General features: G+C 33.8%; 1 protein-coding gene across 3 annotated transcripts in view; it reads left to right on the top strand.

The window, feature by feature from the left end:
• Positions 1-20,656, top strand: part of ZRANB3 (zinc finger RANBP2-type containing 3) — a 275,518-nt gene that overhangs the window by 171,770 nt on the left and 83,092 nt on the right. For 2 of the 3 annotated variants that reach the window (XM_081262030.1, XM_081262029.1), the window contains exons 9-12: positions 10,686-10,805; positions 13,867-13,986; positions 17,316-17,495; positions 18,904-19,056. In XM_081262030.1, coding sequence (XP_081118156.1) covers positions 10,686-10,805; positions 13,867-13,986; positions 17,316-17,495; positions 18,904-19,056 — 573 coding nt within the window. The remainder of the gene's footprint in view (positions 1-10,685; positions 10,806-13,866; positions 13,987-17,315; positions 17,496-18,903; positions 19,057-20,656) is intronic. The other variant, XM_081262031.1, reaches the window with a different exon arrangement.

Below are 20,656 nucleotides of genomic sequence, written 5' to 3'. Positions count from 1 at the left end.
TTTTGATTGTTTGCTTGCTTACTTAGCTTTCTTTGTACTTAATACTGAGTACAGAATGTTTTCTTAAAGAGAACGAGAAACTTATACATTATTTCTTGTCTGTGGTAAGAAACCCTGATTTGAAGTCAGAAGTATTGACAATCAACAGGAACTGGGAATCTTGAAGAAAAATGAAGGTGATGAAAAGTTAGTTGTCCTCAAAAATTAATGTTCTCAAAAATTAATGGCAGCAGAAGGCCAAGTCCTGCCACTTAGTTCCCTAGAGATTTTAGTCATTTTTCATGCCTTCCATGCTAGAATCTGTCTTTAACAATGTATGTAAATTGGAACTGTGTTTTTCTATCCCTGGGCTGCAGCCAGAAATAATTAGTTACTGGAATTACCAAATTGGAATTCTTAATATATCTTCCCCAGATGTTATCAAAACCCAATATTTAGAGTCTATATTAATCATAAATACAATTATCTACATAATGGATTAAATAGGCTTTTCAGGGGGCAACTGTAGTTATATACATTTAATATTGTTCCTATTAAAAAAATGTGTTTCTGAGTTCTCCGAAACCAATTTGTAAATGAGCTTAAAATATCACAGATTATAATTTAGTTATTATTTTGTATGCAGTAATTTCCTGATTAATTCAATAGATTATTTAGTTGCTAATCTGAGAAGGTGCTAGGAAAGTACACTGTCTTATCTCTCAAGGTTCTATAAACTATAAACTAGATCATAGTTTATAATTTATCCTAAGGATTCTTAGCCCTTCAGGTACAGTGAAATGGACTAATATGATCATATTTGTAGCTATGAGGAAAATGGATTGGAAGGAGCAAATCTATAGAAAGATAATTCATTTGAGCTGTATCACTGATAATTCAGGTTAACAGTGTTGGTAATCTAAACCAAGATGTGTCTGAGCCTATATACATAATGGATTAAATAGGCTTTTTCAAGATTTGGCTGAGCCACATCTTGACTGTAAAGAAAGAAAAACTTCAAGATGTATTAATACAGTACAATCAATAAACATTAATGATTGACAGAATGTAGAAGGAAGGGAAAAGATAGAAACTAGATTCTTGCCAGGTCAGCTGGATTGATGTTTGTGCCATTTACTGATACTGTGGGTAAAAAGTACAAGATACATTTTGTGTTTAAATATGTTTGTTATTATGAAGTATGATCTGTGTCAATCTTAGCAAGGCACATGCTGTTAGATAATAGAAGTTTTTTTTTTTTTTGTACTCCACAGTATCATTTTAGAAATACTTTTCTTTTTGTTGACTCATTCAAACAATTCTGTTGAGGAATTTAAACATATTTACAACCATCTAATGATAGTTTGTCTAAATTTTCAAAAAGTTGATAGGACTTAAAATAATGAGTTTTTGATATCGCCATTTTAAGGGCATGTGTGTAAGTATTGCTTGCAGTAAAATAGATTACTTGTCTGTGGTATTCAATTGAAAAAAGACTAAAACTCCATAATAAATGTATTAAATTAATATGTAAAGTATAAAATTTTATTCTTGTTAGATATTCTGCAAAAGCAAATACTTTATCCTTTTATGTATTGACAATTTTAACACTGTTCACTAATTGTGATAGAAAGGATCTCAGGAGATCATTTCCTCTTCTTTTGTTGCAGACAAAGTTATACCTAAAGACTTCTAGAAAAATTTATCTCCATTCATACTCATTTTATAGATATGCAGAATAGAAATTTCTTTCTCTGCTATAACCTTTCTTTTCTTCATAATCTACAGTGTATTTTTGGTAGACAGGAATACAGTGCCAAGTGCTTCAAATTAGGTCATATGGACATGATAAATTTTCCTGTATACAAGGCTATATACCATAATATTATGGTGTTGACATATCTTATCCATATGCCTATAAATATTTGTACTTTTCTACTTGTTCTACTTGTTCTTCTTAGGAAGACAGAAATATGTTTTAAATATGTTTGTTATTATCTCCTTAATGTTGCTATTATATTATCAAGATCTCTTTCTTTTGCAAACTATTTTTGTTAGCTTTTTTTTTACCACTGTGACCAAAAGACTTGACAAAAACAATGTAGAGGAGGAAAAGTTTATTTTGGCTTACAGTTTCAGAGGTATCAGTTCACAGATGGTCAACTCCATTTCTCAGAGCACTAGATGAGGCAGAACATCATGACAAAAGTGTATGGCAAAGGAAAGCAGCTCAGGACATGACACCAGGAAGCAGAGAGAGAAAGAATACGCTCCACCCTCCAGGGTCAAAATACCTGCTTCCTCCAGCTACACCCTACATACCTATAGTAACCACCCAGTTAATCCATATCAATGAATTAATCCAGTGATTAGGTCAAGTTTCTTATAATCAATCCACTAATTAGGTTAAGGCTCTTAGGCAATCATTTAAGTCTGAAAATTCTTGCACTGTCTCACACTTAAGCTTTTTTGGAACACATCATATCTAAACCATAACAAATATTTCTTAATGAAAATAAACAAAATATGATAAACAGGAAATATTAGTGATAAATAGCAAACAAAAATGAACTTAATTAATGTTAAAAGTGCAGAGTCAATTAGTGAAGAATTTCAGATAAAATTAACATAATTAATCTTTTCTTTCTTTAAATTGCTTATAATATTCGTTCAGAATACAATGGATGCAAATTGACAGATTCTTCAGATTTAAGCTCAGCATAATATACAGGTAGGAGAAAACAGATATAAGTGGTATGCTTGCTTTAGCCAATTCTCAGTTATTTGGGAATACATTACAACTACATCTCATTTTTAAAGAAAATCATTTTGAGAAAAATGCCAGTTTTTATAAAAATGATTAAAACCAACCCCTAATTTAAAATTTCCTGTCACTTTGGTGATGGTAGCATTCCTTAGTACTGAAAAAAACTTTGCAGAAGGCAAATTGCTTTAAACATGTTCCCATTATGCACAAAGTGTGTTTCCTCTTTAATTGCCTCAGCAGCTTAACACAGGTGGAATCCTATTTATAAAATGAAGTAAACTATAATGAGGATACTACAATAATCCCTGCTGTACAGGGCCTGGAATGATGTGAGACTGAAGAGTCCCTCTTCTTTTGCTCTTTCTGTGATTTAGGAGTCTCTACACTCTGAACCAGGGATAGCCTGCCTCCTGTTCATTAGTAAGAGATGGTCAGCAATAATCAGTTAAGTGCAAATAAGAAAATAATACCATTTTAGAGAAGAAAGGGATAGTGAAATGGCAAAGTGATATGGAGGAATGTTTTATTAAAAATGGGAAAATACTCACTTGACATGGAAGAGTGGTTTTAAGGTTTTTAAGATGGCAAGAGTGGGTAGTTTAGAATCAAAGGTAAAGTGATTCACCTTAGAGAAGTAAAGAAATACCTCTCTTGTTCCAAAAGAAAAGGAAATTAGAATGAGTAAAAACAAAGAAAAGAAACAGAATTCTAAGATGATGATTCTATTTTCTCTAGGCAGTGAGGGTATTTGAGAACCAATAGTCATAGTTCCGATTTTGAAGCAAGCTGAGAAGGTTGAAATTGTTTTTTCAGTTCACTAGAAAAATATGTTAATACTGGGGCTGGGGATGTGGCTCAAGCGGTAGCGCGCTCGCCTGGCATGCGTGTGGCCCGGGTTCGATCCTCAGCACCACATACCAACAATGATGTTGTGTCCGCTGAGAACTAAAAAATAAATATTAAAAAAATTCTCTCTCTCTCTCTCTCTCTCTCTCCTCTCTCACTCTCTCTCTCCTCTCTCACTCTCTCTTTAAAAAAAACATTCAAAAAAAAATATGTTAATACTAAGAGCTAATATGTTTATAATATTTCTTGTGTGCCAAGCACTATTCCAAGCATATTTAATGCATGGCCTCATTAAATTCTTACCACAGCACTATGAAGTTTAAAGAACTTTTTATAAGTCTGAAAACTGAAGCACCGAGATTAAGTGACTTGCTTATTCTCTCTCAGACTTTTAAGTGTTGGAGTCAGGATTTGAATCCAGACAATCTGACTCAAGAAACCATAATTTCTCTAGGATAGCTGAATAAATTTAGTATTTGTTAATGATCATGGATTTGGGTGGTACCTATTTTCTTATTGGAGACTTTTCAGCATCTCTGTATAGACAGAAAGAAGATACAAAATTAAAAGTCTATATATTCTGTGTATTACAATTTTAACACCCAAATAAGTTTTATTCATGCTTATGGTTTAGTAGTAAAAGTTGACTACCTGGACCGGGGTTGTGGCTCAGTGGTAGGCACTGGATTCGATCCTCAGAACCACATAATTAATTGAAGTGAAAATAAAGATATTATGCTCATCTACAATTTTAAAAAAAGTTGATTACCTTACTGGTATGACTAGTTGATGGAGTTTATAAAGAAATCAAAATTTTAACTGAAGTTAGTTTTAATAGAATTAGATTAGCTGTTTTAATCAATGACTTTTATAATTAAGCTTTCATGAAATTAATTTTTTAAATCCTTATACTATATTGGCTTTGCTTTCCAATGATGTCAAAATTTGAGTAATTTTTAAAAATATTTTGTTTTAGTTGTAGTTGGACACAATACCTTTATTTTATTTCTATGTGATGCTGAGGATTGAACCCAGCACCCCGCATTACAGGTTCTTTTATAAAATTGTATTGGTTAGGATATTAAATTGGAGTTGCTTACTCCACTTGTCAATGGGCTGCTTGTAGAACTTAGTGTCAAAAGATTAAATGTATTAGGGATGTTAGATTACTATTTACAGATATATTCATAAGGAACTAAAATATGCTTGGAGATAAGAAAATAATACATGTAATAGTTTATCTGAACCATCATTTGAACTAAAACTTTGTTTTTCTGTGAGAAAATTTTTACATGGAACTCTGTGAAAATGTCTCAAGTCCTTTTATTGTCGCATGGAACTACGAATATTCCCTGAAGCCCATGTTCTACCAGATTCAAAAATATTCCTTGAAGTTGCTGAAATAGTTTCTAATTTAAGAATCATGAGCAAAGAGATGGTGGAAGACAAATTTTTATCCTCCCTTTTGTGGTGGGCTGCAGAAGCCAGGCATGGGGAGGGTTGTGTATTAACAGTACCTATTCTCCTTTACTATGGTATTTCTTTTGATATTTGAAATAATTTTAAAGGATAAAAGGCAAATCACTATCAATATATATTTAATGTGAAACAGTATAAGGTAGCTGGATAAATGAGTAAAAACAAGAGAGACAGGGTATCAATTGGATAAATTAAATGCACATATTTGTGCAATGCAGTATTATTTGGCATTAAAAAAATAAATTAAGTAATTTATTTACAACATGGATTAAAACATTGTTATGTTAAAGCCAATCACGCAAAAACACATATTGGATGACTTTAACATATATGAAATATACAAGATGGTCAAATTCAGAGGGACACAAAGTAGATTAAATTTTTACCCAGAGCTAGGAGTGAAGGGTAACTTGATGGTAACAGCTGAAAGGTAAAGGGTTTCCTTTTTGGGTAATAGTTAAAAGACAACTCTTGAGTATACTAAAAGCCATCAGAGTGTTCATTCTAAAAGGGTGGATTTCATAGTATTTGGATTATATCTCAGTAAATCCATTTTTTAAAAAATCAAAGAGAATGAAGTCAAATTCTTTTGTCTTTCTGCTCTAGCTATCCTAGTTCGCTGCTTCCTCTCCCAAGATGACTGCTATAAAATAGGATGTCAGATTTCCAGTTCAGGCCATCATGGTCAAAGCAAAATGGTGATCTGAGAGTCCCTTTGTCAGTGAGGATGTTTGTTGAAGCCTTCAGCAGAATTCCCAGATGTCTTATTAGTCAGGAGGAATAGAAGACTAGCTTAGACCAATCATAGTTCAACTCTGGTTGATTAAGAAGGACAGGAAGAAATCAAAGCCAATGGCTATCAGATATCGGAGCAAACTGCCATGTAGTGTGGGATCCAAGGACCTCAGCACTTTATGGGAAGATTCTTTGGAGGTTATGGCTATTAATGGGAAAATTATTCTGACATTTGTTAGAACAGTAAGGAAGAAGACTTTATTTAAGACTGATAGGAGTTGCCTCTGTTGTAATAGAGACAGATGAGCTAGGTTCCAAATACAATAAGGACAAGTAAGGATTTATAGCAAATGAAGAGGTTAATAGATGGAAAACTAGAGATATCAAGTATAAGGCATCCTTGCAAAACTGACCTAACAGAATTCTTGCCAAAGACAGGTCAAAGACTTACACATCAAAAGTGGGGAATGAGGAACTTGCTTAGTTATCAAGGATAGGGAGATTCTTGCTAAGATTGAGTAATAGAGGTCTGGCATGGACAGGAGACCACATAAGGACAAGGTCAAGGCTTAGTTGAGAAGAGAGCTCAGAGGATCCTGGATTAAACTTTGATCAAAAGAGAAACCTGTCTTTACTCAGGTTTAACGTTTTCCTTTTTTTTTTTTTAGCATTTTATTAAAAGCTGACAAGTTTAAATCAAATAATTTTATCTGCTCTTCAATGCAGTATAGGTTGTCCTCCCCCCCCCCCCCGCCACTGCTTCTACTTCAGAAAGTATGATGTGCACCTCTTCACTTAAACAAATCTGGCCTGGGATTGTAGCTTAGTGGTAGAGCACTTGCCTAGCACATGTTAGGCACTGGGTCAATCCTCAGCACCACATAAAAAAGTAAATAAAGTAAAGGTATTGTGTCCATTTATAACTACAAAAATTATTTTTAAAAATTAACAAATATTACAATATATTATCTTCATTTATATTTTCTTTAAATAAGATATAGTGTATAATCTTTGTTAATTATGGAAATCAGACCTTCATTTAACAGGAACATAATAAATTTCAGTAAATAGTATAATTTTGAACACATGCATTTTTTGTAACTTCTAGAAAACCTGAACCCACCATAACCAAGATACTGATTATTACCAGGACCTGGCATTTCACATACTGCTCAAATAATTTAAAATCTAACAATGTGGTGACAATTTTGATTAGAATAAAGTCAAGATAGTTAAAATGCATGTATAGCACATTTTTAAATGCAAATCTATGCAATTCCTAACTTAAGAACCTAAAAGAATCCTAGAAGTTCATCTGTTACATAGATATTTTGGTACTCTGAACACCTTTCCTCCTAGGAATCAACATCATAATGATGGTTTTTATCTTAGTCTCAAGAGCCTGTTTAGCCAGTTGTGTAATTTACCTTTATAATATTAATAGTAACCACAACCCTTTCCAAAGCACTAACTTGGAAGAATTGGGGAGCTAGGAACTTGAGCTTTGGCATAAGTGATTCTGGTAGTGATGGGAAGTTGGGTGACATCAGTGGAGGGAACAATGGCAGAAATGGCTTGCTTAGGAAGAGAAAGGGAGTGCATCTTAGACTAGGGATACAGTGATCTTAGTTTATGAATCCAAACTGGATAGTTGTAAATGCACCTTAAAAACACTTCAACTTGACATGTACTTTTTGAAAGCCTTATCACAGTAAATATAGCTCTTTAGGCAAACGTGTACTTTATTAAAGTGATTCAGTTGCCATGACAACACATCCAGAATTTATAGCTTCTTGTTTTGAGAGGGCTCTATTTCCACTTTGTGAGGCACCAAAATCCAAGGCTAAAGTTCTTACCAGCCTCTAATCTCATTGTATGAAGAATTTCTGTTATTTAGAAAATTTAGGCATACAAAATATAGCTTGCAAAATCAGTCTTGTCACAGTCATATGCATTAATTTTAAATACATATTTTTCAAATTTGAAAGCCCCCATTTAAAATTTTTTATTAACAAAGCTGCATAATATTAGTTTGACAGCAAAAAATAGTCATTCCAAAAACAAGTCTTCCTAACCTTATTCCCACTACTTTCCAGTTTTTTAAAACTGAATTTTTCTTAGTATTTCAAATCCTTTACACCAGGATTCCTCCTCTTTGGCTGGTCATATTCCCCAGAAAAGAATCACTTTTTATATGATTCTGCTCTTCTGCTTAATGGACATAAGCCTATTTGTCTCTTTGGGATATATGGAGGTAATAAGGCTAAGAGCACAAATATACATATACACACACATATGTGTCTGTACATGTGTATATACACACATACACACAGGCACACATAACTTTGTATGTGGTTCTGGGTTTCGGATACACGTGTCAGCCAAGTGCCTTTACCATTGAGCTACAGCTCCAGTACTTTATCATTTATATATAATATTCATTTAATCTCCATGATTTTGCACAGTATGCCTACTCTCTGAGTCCTTTTGTGCTGCTATATCATAATACCCAAGACTGAGTAATTTTTAAACAATTGAAGTTTATTTGGCTCACAGTTCTGGAGGTTAAGAAGTTCAATATCAAGGTGTGCACTTGTGAGGAGGGACTTTGTGCTGCATTGTCCTATAGCGGAATACAGAAAGACAAGAGAATGTGAGAGATCAAGAGATTGAATTTGCAGCCTTAAGCCCTTTTATACTTGGCATTAGTCCACTTAAGAAGGTCGAAGCCTCATAACCTAAACACCTCATATTAGGCCCTACCTCTCAACACTATTGCATTGAGCCTTAAGTTTCCAATCCATACTTTTTAAAAATTTGTTTTAATTAGTTATACACGACAGTAGAATGCATTTATGCACTTTGATATCATACATAGATGTGGAGTTCCAGTTATCCAAATAAATTGTTTTACCCTATCTAAAAAATAATTCTAATTTTCTGCTAGGGTGGTCAGGGAAGGTACCTGTGATGTGGGATCCATAGAGAGAGGATATGGAACAATGTTATACACAATCAACTACTTCAGCATTCAGCAAGTCCTCCACTTCTAGCCATACTTCATTCTCATTCCCTAGGTGCTATTTCCTAAGCCTTTATAGATGACTATAGCATGACTTTTTTTTTTTTTTTGCCAGCTTCAGATCTCCCAGATTGGCTGATCAGTTATTAGGCATCATCTATTTATTAGCTTTGAAAATTTTGTTGCTTTTGACCTTTCTCCAATTTTCTTTGTCCCTGTACAGTTTACTAAAATTTAAAAATGGCATAGAAAAGAAATGTCTTCCACTGTGGTAGGCCAAACTATACCTGACTGGGTCTGACTCCCTGCTGAGCGGGTGTGGCATCCAGTGGTCATGCTGCTGGATAGCCTTGGTCTTCTAGGTTTTGAGTGACTGTGTCTTCCTGCATGGGCATGCCTTTCTACATCTCCATGGGTGGAGCTATGCTCACCTGGTCCTTTGTAATATTATCCCTTGCCCTGTTTAGGATAGAATGTTCCATGGAAACGCCTTTTGTGTGTCCCCTTCTCTTACTGGGCCCTGGGGTGTGGTATTCCTAGATGTCAGTCAATCTGCTGACAGCAGACATCATGAAGCTAGACTCAGCATCTTGAAACCTGACCCCTTGCCTCATTTGAATAGCTTCTCCTCAATAAAAGGGGTCAGCACATGCTGGAATCTTCTCTACCTTAAAAAAAAGCCAAATGCCCTTATTTTCTATTTCTCCTAGCCTGTTCTCTTCTTTAACTGCCTGTTAGTAAGCCTACTAAGTTCCTTAAGTTAAAAAGTAAATAAACCGGGGCTGAGGATATAGCTCAGTTGGTAGAGTGCTTGCCTTGCATGCACAAAGCCCTGGGTTCTATCCCCAGAGTCAAATAAATAAATAAATAAACAAACAAACAAACCCACCCACCCACCCAACTGAGCAAGGTGGCACATGCCTGTAATCTCAACTATATGAGAGGCTGAGGCAAGAAGATCAAAAGTTCAAGGCCAGCCTGGACAACTTAATGAGATCCTATCTCAAAATTTTAAAAAGCGGGGCTGGAGTTGTAGCTCAGTGGCAGAACGCTTGTCTAGCATGTTTGAGGCTCTATGTTCAATCCTCAGCATCACATAAAAACAAATAACTCAAAAAAAAAGTAAAAAATGGTTGGAGATATAGCACAGAAGAAGAGTACCTCTGGGTTCAATCCCTAGTCCTGTCAAAAAATAAATAAACAGGCAAACAAATTTTCCTTAAATCTTAACTTCAGTCTCAGACTTCTTATTCTTCTGCAGTCTTTCCTTTAAAAAAAAAAAGCCATTATTTAAAAAAAAAATTTAGTTATAGATGAACACAATACCTTTATTTTGTTTATTTATTTTTATTTGCTGCTAGGATTGAACCCAGTGTCTCACATGTGCTAGGCAAGCGCTCTACCACTGAGCTACAACCCCAGCCCCCAAAATACCATTTTTTAAAAAAAAATTTTACTTTCTGTTTTTTCTTTAACTCTACACAAACAGTCTTCTTTAAGACTTTTTTGAAAGTCAACTTCTAAGCAAAACTATCTACCCCTTCTACCACACCCTGCTTGACTAACCCCTTTCCATGTTGTGCTTTATTTTCTTTTTCTTTCTAATTCTTGTCTTGTTCTTGTTTTACCTCTCATTTCTCACCTCTTCTCCCTCTTTTTTTCACTTGCCCCTTACATATTGGCTTCTACTTCCTTATACTGCCCAGAGAAGAAAGCAGCTGAAAGTTGTGAGACCTACTGATGTTAATACAGAGACTTGCTGATTTTTGAGGCTTTTTTTTTTTTTTGCTTTAAAAATGACATGATTCTTAAATAAAATTTTTATGACATTAATATAGTTTAACTTTTAATATTTAGGCAGGTGCAGTAAAGGATTATATTAAGATGATACTTCAGAATGATTCACTTAAGTTTCTGGTTTTTGCTCACCATTTAAGCATGCTCCAAGCTTGCACAGAAGCAGTCATTGAAAACAAGGTATGTTGACTTTGTTATGTAAAATAATTTTTAGAATGTAAATTTGTACTATTCTAAAAATTACTTGTAGTCTCATAATTTAGGTAGGATATTCCCCCCTTCTTCAGATGATGTTTTATAAAATTTATTATTTTAGAAATAATGTATTATTAAATTTTTTTTTCAAATTATACAAATGCTATATTATTATGATGTACTATTTTATCTTTCATGCCAATTTTTAAATTTTCCTTTGATAAATTTATTTGAATTCATTAATCATAGGTTGCTTGGAAACAGTAATGTGAATTCTGCTTTTTTCCTAGATATACCATTTGAGAGTAGTATGTTCTTTAACAATTAAAAGTTAAAATTTTTGTTTATCTGCATGGTGTCCTTTGAATGTGGGTTATGTAGATGAAAAAAAGAATCCAGCCAGTATTATCAACTAAGTACTTTTACACCTTTTAAACTTCCAGGCAGTATAGTCTATAGAAAATGATTGATAAGATTTAGTATAGATGAATTTGAAACAGACGGCCCATGTGACTTACCAGATTAGTGCCACCAAATAAGCTGGCTCTACCACATTTTCTTCAGTCAACCTTAATTTCCAATGGTTCTGTCTGCGACAGCATCATCCATTTTTTTTCCACATTTATACCTGCCATCTATTCTCTTTAAATGATGAGAACTTCTAGAGATGTTCAGAAATGGCCTAAAGAAATTCTCTGACAAATATGTAAGCTTGCTAGACATGCAACAACAAAGCCACTTGTCATTATAGGTCATTTTTTTTTAAATCAGGAATAAAGCCATGTTTTTTTAAAAAATCTTTATATCAATTTTTTAAAATGTTACTCCTGTGTCATTTATTTATTTATTGTGGTGCTGGGGATTAAACCCAAGGCCTTGTGCATGTGAGGCAAGCAATCTACCAACTGAGCTATCTCCCCAGCCCCTTTGTATCGTTTTTTAAGAATTAACTATTATGTTCATTAACATTAGCCAAAGAAGTAGTCCTAGTATTTCCTCCATAGAGCACATAGAGAACAATGTAATAAAGTGTTATACATTAAAAGGTACCTTCTCATTGATTATTCTATAGTATCTATGCAACACCTTGTGAGGTGTTAATTAAACTTAGAAATAATTTTTAAGTGATAGAGCACTAAAATTAGGTTCATAATATTTTCTTATTCTGATTCTATTACACTTTAAAATTACTAGAATCTATTGCAAGTATAACGGTCTGCCTCTTTTTCCCACATTCATTTTACTAGTATGTTTAGAATCTCATTTAGCTTTACTATATTTTACTAAAAGTTAAAAATGTAGGTACTCATGGGTTAGAAAGTGATTTTCTCCCAAACTTTCTTATAAACTGTGTATTTTTTTAGAAAGACCCTTAGAAGATTTTATAATCTCTCTTAATGAATAATAAATGGATTTTTAGTTTATTTATTATTTGCTTTGTGGAGATAAAGTTAATAGTTGATATTCTATTTGATATTAACTTGAATTATTCTCTTTTAAAAGTGAATATTTCTATGTCTCAACTACTTAAGGCCATACTTTCTGTAGACGTGCATATTTGAATGAGACTATTTGAAATTTAAGGCTCATAATTGTTTTTATGAAGGTGGATTATTAGTTATTTTTAGCTTTTCAAACACTTCTTTGTCACAACTGAAATTATTCTTAAAGACAGCACTGTTCAGTTTAATAATATTTCTCAACTTTTAAAAAAATATATGTGGGTATCTTATTTCACCACCTGAATGGAGATGACCATATCATGTTTTTCTTTGCATTTTAACATTGTGAAAAAAGAGAACTCAAGGGCCATATTTCCCAGTTAATATTTGAGCTGTATTTCAGTATTACATTCAGTACTCTTCTTGAATCCTTGCTATTGAGCAGAGTCATCTTTGTTCTAGCATGTCTGACTATGCTTTTACTTTGGAATCAGTGATTCTATAACTTTAAAGTTAGTCTGATCCATTGTTTAAAGGTTGCATATCAATTTACATAGAATTTTTTTTTCTTTTTTGGTACCAGGGATTAAACTCAGGGACACTCGACCACTGAGCACCCCAGCCCTATTTTGTATTTTATTTAGAGATAGGATCTCACTGAGTTGCTTATCAGCACCTTGCTTTTTTTTTTTTTTTTTAGTTATACATGGACACAATATCTCTATTTTGTTTATTTAATTTTTTATGTGGTGCTAAGGATCAAACCCAGTGCCTCATGTGTGCGAGGCAAGCACTCTTCCCCTGAGCTATAACCCCAGCCCAGCACCTCCCTTTTTGCTGAGGGTTTCTTTGAACTCACAATTCTCCTGTCTCAGCCTCCCAAGCCGCTGGAATTACAGGCTTGCGCCATCGTGCCCAACCAGTTTACATAGAATTTTACTAAAAATAACCATTACCTTAATTCAAAAAAGATGTGTGGAGCTCCTGTTGTATACAAGGCATTTCCCTTGATACTGATGATATAAAGATGAATTAGATGTAGACCCTATCTTTAAGTAGGCTTTTAATTAAAAAATAAGACATACATTAGTATGGCAGTATGTAAAAACGTGGATGTATAACTGATGTGATTCTGCAATCTGTATACGCGGTAAAAATGGGAGTTCATAACCCACTTGACTCAAATGTATGAAATACGATATGTCAAGAGCTATGTAATGTTTTGAACAACTAATAATAAAAAAAAAAGAAAAAGAAAAAAAAAGAAATTGGACCTGGGGATGTGTCTCAGTGGTAGAACTCTTGCCTAGCATGTGTGAGGCACCGAGTTTGATTCTCAGCACCACATAAAAATAAGTAAATAAACTAAAAGTACTGTGTCCATCTTCAACTAAAAAAAAAAGTTAAAAATAAAAGATATTGCCATAATATAAGAAGCTATTAAGAAACTTGGTAATAGTTTTTTTTATAAAACATTTGCTAACCTGTCATCTTAAGTAATTTCCATTATTTTGTATGACCATAAAATAAGCAGTACAGTTTATAATATGAGAAGGATGCATAGGAGCTTGACCTAATTTTGCCATTTATCTTGTTGATGCCAGACTCGCTACATTAGGATAGATGGAAGTGTTCCATCTTCAGAAAGGATACATCTGGTTAATCAATTTCAAAACGATCCTGATACTCGTGTGGCTATTCTAAGCATTCAGGCTGCTGGTCAGGTAAGAAATTTCAAGTCTCAATTTGATATGAAAATGTCACTGAGATAATAAAAAGGCCATTAACTATAATTTTGGTTTGTAAACTATAGTGTAATTTTTGGTTTGTCACTGGTTTTGCTATAAGTAGCTTTATATCTGGATTCTAGCTTTAATATTTATTCTATTTTAGAGAATGCTAAAAAGTATAATAGAAAGAAGCCTCAACATTTTTGACTCAAATCTTCCTAAATTTTCAAGTAAAGAATTACCCAGCAGAGTATAGTTAATTTGATTGTAGTGCTTTACTATGACCTTTTTTCCTTCCTTTGAATTTTCTCAAAATTTTGTTATACCACTTATCTTACTTGGTTATGTTTCATTGATCTGTGAGACAACATGGTCTGGGAGGGAGAAATTCTTTTGTCCAAGAACTTGTTATAGAGTGCTCTGATGTGTAAGTAAATAAAAACTCAGACTAAGAGTGACTTAAACATAAAACATTTCATTCTCTCTTACAGAGAGTCCAATCCTAGAATGGTGGTTCCACAAAATCCTTAGGACCCATGCCTCTTCTGGCTTTCTGCTTTACCACTCCAAACAAGTATCTGTAATCTAAGAGGGCTGCTAGAACTTCTCCACCATATCTGTAATTCAGGCAATTGCCTGAAGGAAGACCCACTACATCTTCTCACTGGCTTGCAGTTAGTCCCATGGTCACTTCAAACTTACAAGGGAAGCTGGAAAGAGTAGTCTTTATTCCCAGTACCCCTGATAAAATCCAGGTGTTATGTTATGGAGGAATAAGAGAATAATAAATATTAGGGAAAGCAATGACAGTCTTAGCCACACTATATTCAGGGGATCTTTCTGTACTTTTTTTCTCCTATATTCTAAAATATTCGTACGTGTTTTAAGTCAGTACATTCAACATACGGAAAACTAATTGAGAGTACTTCTGTGCCTGCAACCTAATATATAGCAAAGATCTGCTTCTACTCAGCTAAATGATTTAAATTAAATTGTATATATAGGGCTAGGGTTGTGGCTCAGTGGTAGAGTCCTTGCGTAGCATACATGAGGCACTGGGTTCGATCCTCAGCACCACATAAATGTAAAATAAAGATATTGTGTTTATTAAAACTAAAAAATAAATATATTTTTAAAAATAAAATTGTATATATAAAGAAATTCTGAGGATGAAGCATTTCTGGAACTCACAAGGAATTCAAATTAAAGGGAGGGTTATCTCAATACTTCTGTCATGTTGCATTGTATGTCCAGTAATCTGAGCTCAGTATCTGTTAAAGAAATACTAAGAAAAGCTTAAAATTAGAAATGGAGTATTTATAGCAAGGTAGGTAATACGTAGGAGAAAACCAGGCAGGACAGCCTGGGACTTTTTCAAATTAAAAATACAATTAAAAAATAAATGCCAAATGTCTGCTTTGATATAAAGAGAACAACTAAGAACAGAACAGGAAGGAAGAACATGAGGAAAAGACTACAGTAAACAAAGACGAATGGGGGGAGAGAAACGGGGAGAGAAGGGAAAGCCCATGGAAATGGTAGGAGACCTTCAATGATACGTAAAATTATAAGAGGTCATGAGGGGCAAGGGAGAGGGAAAAAGAGGGAGAGAATTGAACAACAGCAGGGGAGGTAGAGAGAGAAGATGGGAGGGGAGGGGAGGGGGGATAGTAAGAGATAGGAAAGGTAGCAGAATACAACAGTCACTAATATGGCATTATGTAAAAATGTGAATATGTAACAGATGTGATTCTGCAATCTGTATTTGGGGTGAAAATGGGAGTTCAAAACACAATTTGAGCCAAATGTATGAAAGATGATATATCATGAGCTATGTAAGGCTTTAAATAATCAATAAAAAAAAGAAATCTTAAAAAATAAAAAAAATTAAAAATAAATGACTTTTTGAAGTTAAGAATGTACAAGTCACTCCCATATTATTCAAAGCTGTGCTCCTGAAGACCTGTTATAATTCAAGACTCTTATACTTTGAAGACTAATATCTTCATAGGAATAAAGGAAAGTAGGAAGAGCTTTGTTCTTAGCACTGAGAATCTTACATTATAGGTTAACAGCTCTCAGGATGATATACAGGGGTTGGGGATATAGATCAGTTGGTAGAGTGCTTGCCTCAAATGCACAAGGCCCTGGGTTCGATCCGCAGAACCACCAAAAAAAAAAAAAAAGATGCCAGTGATCTTGACAGCATATTTTCCTTTATTCTTATATGGTCATGTGATCCTTTTTACAAGTTTAAAGGTATTCCTCTCTAAATGCTACTTCTTATTTTTCAGCATCATCTCTAATATTTGGTAGTACATTTGGTCCTAAATAGCAGTGGATTTCAACATCGTGTTTATTCGGCTCTATCCATGTTTTTCTTACTTGTAACCTATTTTATAAAGTGACTGGTTTTCAATGAAATTTTCAGCTTGAGACCTAGTGCCCCATTAAATGAATGCTAATATGAGTTTGTTATATGACACAAAAACATTTTAAGTCAAAATAATATCATCACAAAAACTACTCACTCATAGAACTTTCAGTGCATGTGAACAACACCATGGATTATACCATCTTCCTAAAGGTTGGTAGATTTTCCTGACCACTACCTAACATCGTTTACTACTATATGGCCATAGTATAAGTATTGTTTACATCTCATTCAGTCTACCAACTTTAATATCATGCATCTTTGACACAATTTTTATTTGAGGAAATTTGCATTATTTCATATTGCTTATACAATAAGACAGTTCATATTTTTATGTCACACTATTTCAAATTCATGCAAAATACAATTACAAAAAAAATGCTGTTGCATTATATATATTGAGACATAAAGCACTAAACTTCAGTGTCTTCAGGATGTATCATGAGAAATTTCACAGGTATAAAAAAGTATCACTGAAGACATGATTTTCTTACTTTATGGTACTGCCTAGTTGCTATGGATACCATGTGTTCAAAATTATATTCACCTTTATTATATATTTTATTAGATTTTCCAGTGATAAAGTGAATCCAGTCTTCATCAAAGAATGAAGTGATTTTGTTTATGTATATCCATCAACCTGAAACATTTTGAAACATCAAAATATATTTTAAATATATTTTTTGTAGTTCACTTGGCTGTCTTGCAATAAGCAATCTTTTAACTTTTTTGAATCTTCTTAATTTGGCTTAAAATGAACAACTGATTTGTTTCTAAGTCCTCTGATGATCTCCATTTAACATATTCAGAAAGACTTTATTGTATATGACTGTTGTGTTACAATTTTTAATTTATTTGCATCTCAGTTTCTTCACTATCTTTTGCTTAGGGTTTAACATTTACTGCTGCAAGTCATGTTGTATTTGCTGAGTTGTACTGGGACCCTGGACATATAAAACAAGCAGAAGACCGTGCTCACCGAATTGGACAGTGCAGTTCTGTGACTATTCACTACCTTATTGCAAATGGGACTCTGGACACCCTTATGTGGGGAATGCTGAATCGAAAGGTTGAACTTGCATTTAAACCAAGTTACTAACTTGCTTATTATGATCTATAGCCTGAATCAGTTAAGAAGCTGAGATTTGGGCTGGGGATGTGGCTCAAGTGGTACTGCGTTCGCCTAGCATGCGTGAGGCACTGGGTTCAATTCTCAGCACCACATAAAAATAAAATAAAGATATTGTGTCCACCTTTAAAAAAAAAGCTGAGATTTAATGTCTTCAGGCAAAGTACACCAAGGTAATGATAATAGAGATCATAGTGCTTACCACTGATTCTACTGCTTCAGAACTAGAAGAATAGGATCAGCTAGCAAGGAACCTAATATTTGAAACTCCAAGTTCTTTTTGTAACCTAAGACTAAATCCTTTCCAGAAAGATTCTTGAGTTCTGATCTAATATTAGACAAAGGACATCCTTACCCAGACCCTAGAAAAGTTAGGAATGAGCTGAGTATGGTGGCGCACACCTGTAATCTCAGGGACTCAGGACATTGGGGCAGGAGTATCACAATTCAAGGCTAGTCTGGGCCAGTTAGTGAGACCTTGTATCCAAGTAAAAATAAAAAGGACGAGGGATATAGCTCAGTGGAAAAGTATACTGGGATCCAATCCCCAGTACCCAAAATAAAAAAGAAAAGTTAGGAATGGCATTATTTGCTCTGTTCTCTAAACTATCTCTTCTCCCTAATCTTGAAGGATGTTTATAGAAAGGGCTTGACTAACTATTAGAGGATTGCTGTTTTAATAAGTGCTATTGTAACAAAATACTATATACTGTTGACACAAGGGCAATAGAAATTTATTCCTCACAGTTGGGGAGGTTAGAAGTTTGAGATCAGGGTGCCAGCATGGTTGGATTCTGATGAGGGCCCTCTTCCAAGTTGTAGTCTGCCAGCTTCTTGTATCTTCACATGATAGAAAGAGAACTCTCTGGAGTCCGTTTTGTAAGTGTAGTATTCCCATTCATGAAGGCTCCACCTTTACCACATAATCACGTCCCAAAGTTCCAACCTCCTAATATCATCACATCGGGAGCCAGAATTACATCTTAATGGATTTTGGGAGGCAGCATAAATATTCATTCTGTTGTAGTATTTTTCAATCAGTGAATATAGATATTCAAAATGGCCTATTATCTCTATCTAAGTTAAAATTCAAAGCATATAAATATTAAAAGCTTTTATGAGAAAAGCAAATATTATAATGTTTCTAGTTAGATCTTTCCCTCATTAAGCATAGAAATCATTGAGATGGTAATTTGGTTGTAATTTTGAATATCTATACTACTAAAGTTGGAATAGTAATATTCTCTTAGTGGATAACTTATGGTTTAAATGCAAAATCAAGTTACTACTTAATGAATGTCATCTGTGATATAAACTGTTGTAAAATTCATGTTTTTTCATCTTACAGGTCTGGGTCACTGGGAGCACATTAAATGGTAGGAAGGAACAGCTTCAGGCTGAAGAAGATGATAAGGAAAAATGGGATTTCCTGCATTTTGCTGAAGCATGGACTCCAAATGACAATTTTGAAGAGCTCAGGAAGGAAGTTTTGTTCACTCATGTAAGATGATTTTACTTGTTCTTTTCTACTTTTTTTAATATCCTGAAAGTATAACTTTATCTTATATGGTTTTAAGTAGTAACTCAATTATTCAATGCTCTTAAAAGGGGTCTTCACTTAAAGCTGGAAAACCTCATAGAACAAAAATTAACATTGATCAGAGGCTGCTACAGTAGCTTTTATTTTCTAACATTTCAGCCTTTACAGTTCAGCTCATTAATTAAATAAACTGAATAGGATCCAACTTTCAGAAGAAAATATGGGAGGCTTTCTTTATGTTATGGTTTGGATGTGAGGTATCCCCCAAAAGCTCACATATGAGACAATGTAAGAAGGTTCAGAGGAGAAATGATTGGATTGTAAGAGTCTTAATTTAATCAGTGAATTAATTCCCTGATGGGGGTTAACTGAATGGTAACTGAAGTGGTATGGTATAGGAATTGGGGTGTGGCTTTGGGATATATATATTTGTATCTAGCAAGTGAAGAACTCTCTCTCTGCTTTCTGATCATCGTGATGTGAGCTAGTTCTCTTTACCACATACTCCACCATGATGTTCAGCTTCACCTCGAGCCCTGAGGGATGGCACTTGCCTTCTTTGGACTAAGACCTCTGAAATCTTGAGCCCTCATATAAATCTCTTCTCCTCTATAATTGTGCTGGTCAGGTCCTTTAGTCACAGCAGCAAAAAAACTGACTAAAACACTTTATGACTGAAAATAGGGGAAAGTAAATGAAATTTGCCTCAAAATGCACAAATCGTAAAGGAAATGAGAGATGTATTTGTCTATATCAAAATCAAAACTTTCGTTATACAAAATGTCCTACAAATAAGTTATAGTCTGAGTAAAGACTTTCAAAATAAAATATCCAAAGTATATAAGAAATTTGTACAACTCAATACAACACAAGAAAATCAACAGAAAAATAGGCAAAGACTAAAGAGAAGACCTTCCCAACCAATAAATATAATAATTTCCACCTTACTAAAATAAGGCAAATTCTAAAAATAACTTTTTTCTTTTGCAATTAGCAAATAATATATGGTGTGATAATTTCAAATCAAGTGTCCATTCTTTCCCCCAAAATCTTTCATCCAGTGGTTTTAGCATTCACTGATGATTTTTGCCTGAAACAGTTTCAAAATGGTGGTTTTCTAATTCTACCATTGCTTCCATATTTATTAGCTGTTGTTTTTCTACAAAGAAGAAATTTATTTTTCCTCGTTTAAAAAAATATCACTATAAAGTTGAAGATTCTTTTATTTTTGTTATTAATATTTAATGCATTATAATCCTTCACTTTTTTTTTCTTTTTATCTTTAAGCTTAGATCTGTCCTGTGAAAGCTCCTTTAAACTGTTGTTTTGTTTTGTTTTGTTTCTGTAAACATTCCCATAATTCCTGAGTAGTTCTTTCTCTTTTTCTGGCACACAAAATATTCCAGATTCACCTTGAGTTTTCCTTGCCCCAGGCTTGGAACTGACCATTTCTTTAATGAGCCTTTGTTGTCTTTCCTATGAAATAATATTTACAAATTAGGATTTTTAAAATTCCTTTTAGGTATTGTTGCTTCTAGACTCTTTTCAGTGTATAGAGTTA

This window comes from Spermophilus citellus (genome assembly GCF_964194105.1).
Source record: "Spermophilus citellus genome assembly, chromosome: 11".
Lineage (NCBI taxonomy): Eukaryota > Metazoa > Chordata > Mammalia > Rodentia > Sciuridae > Spermophilus > Spermophilus citellus.
This window is presented reverse-complemented; position numbering and strand designations above follow the sequence as displayed.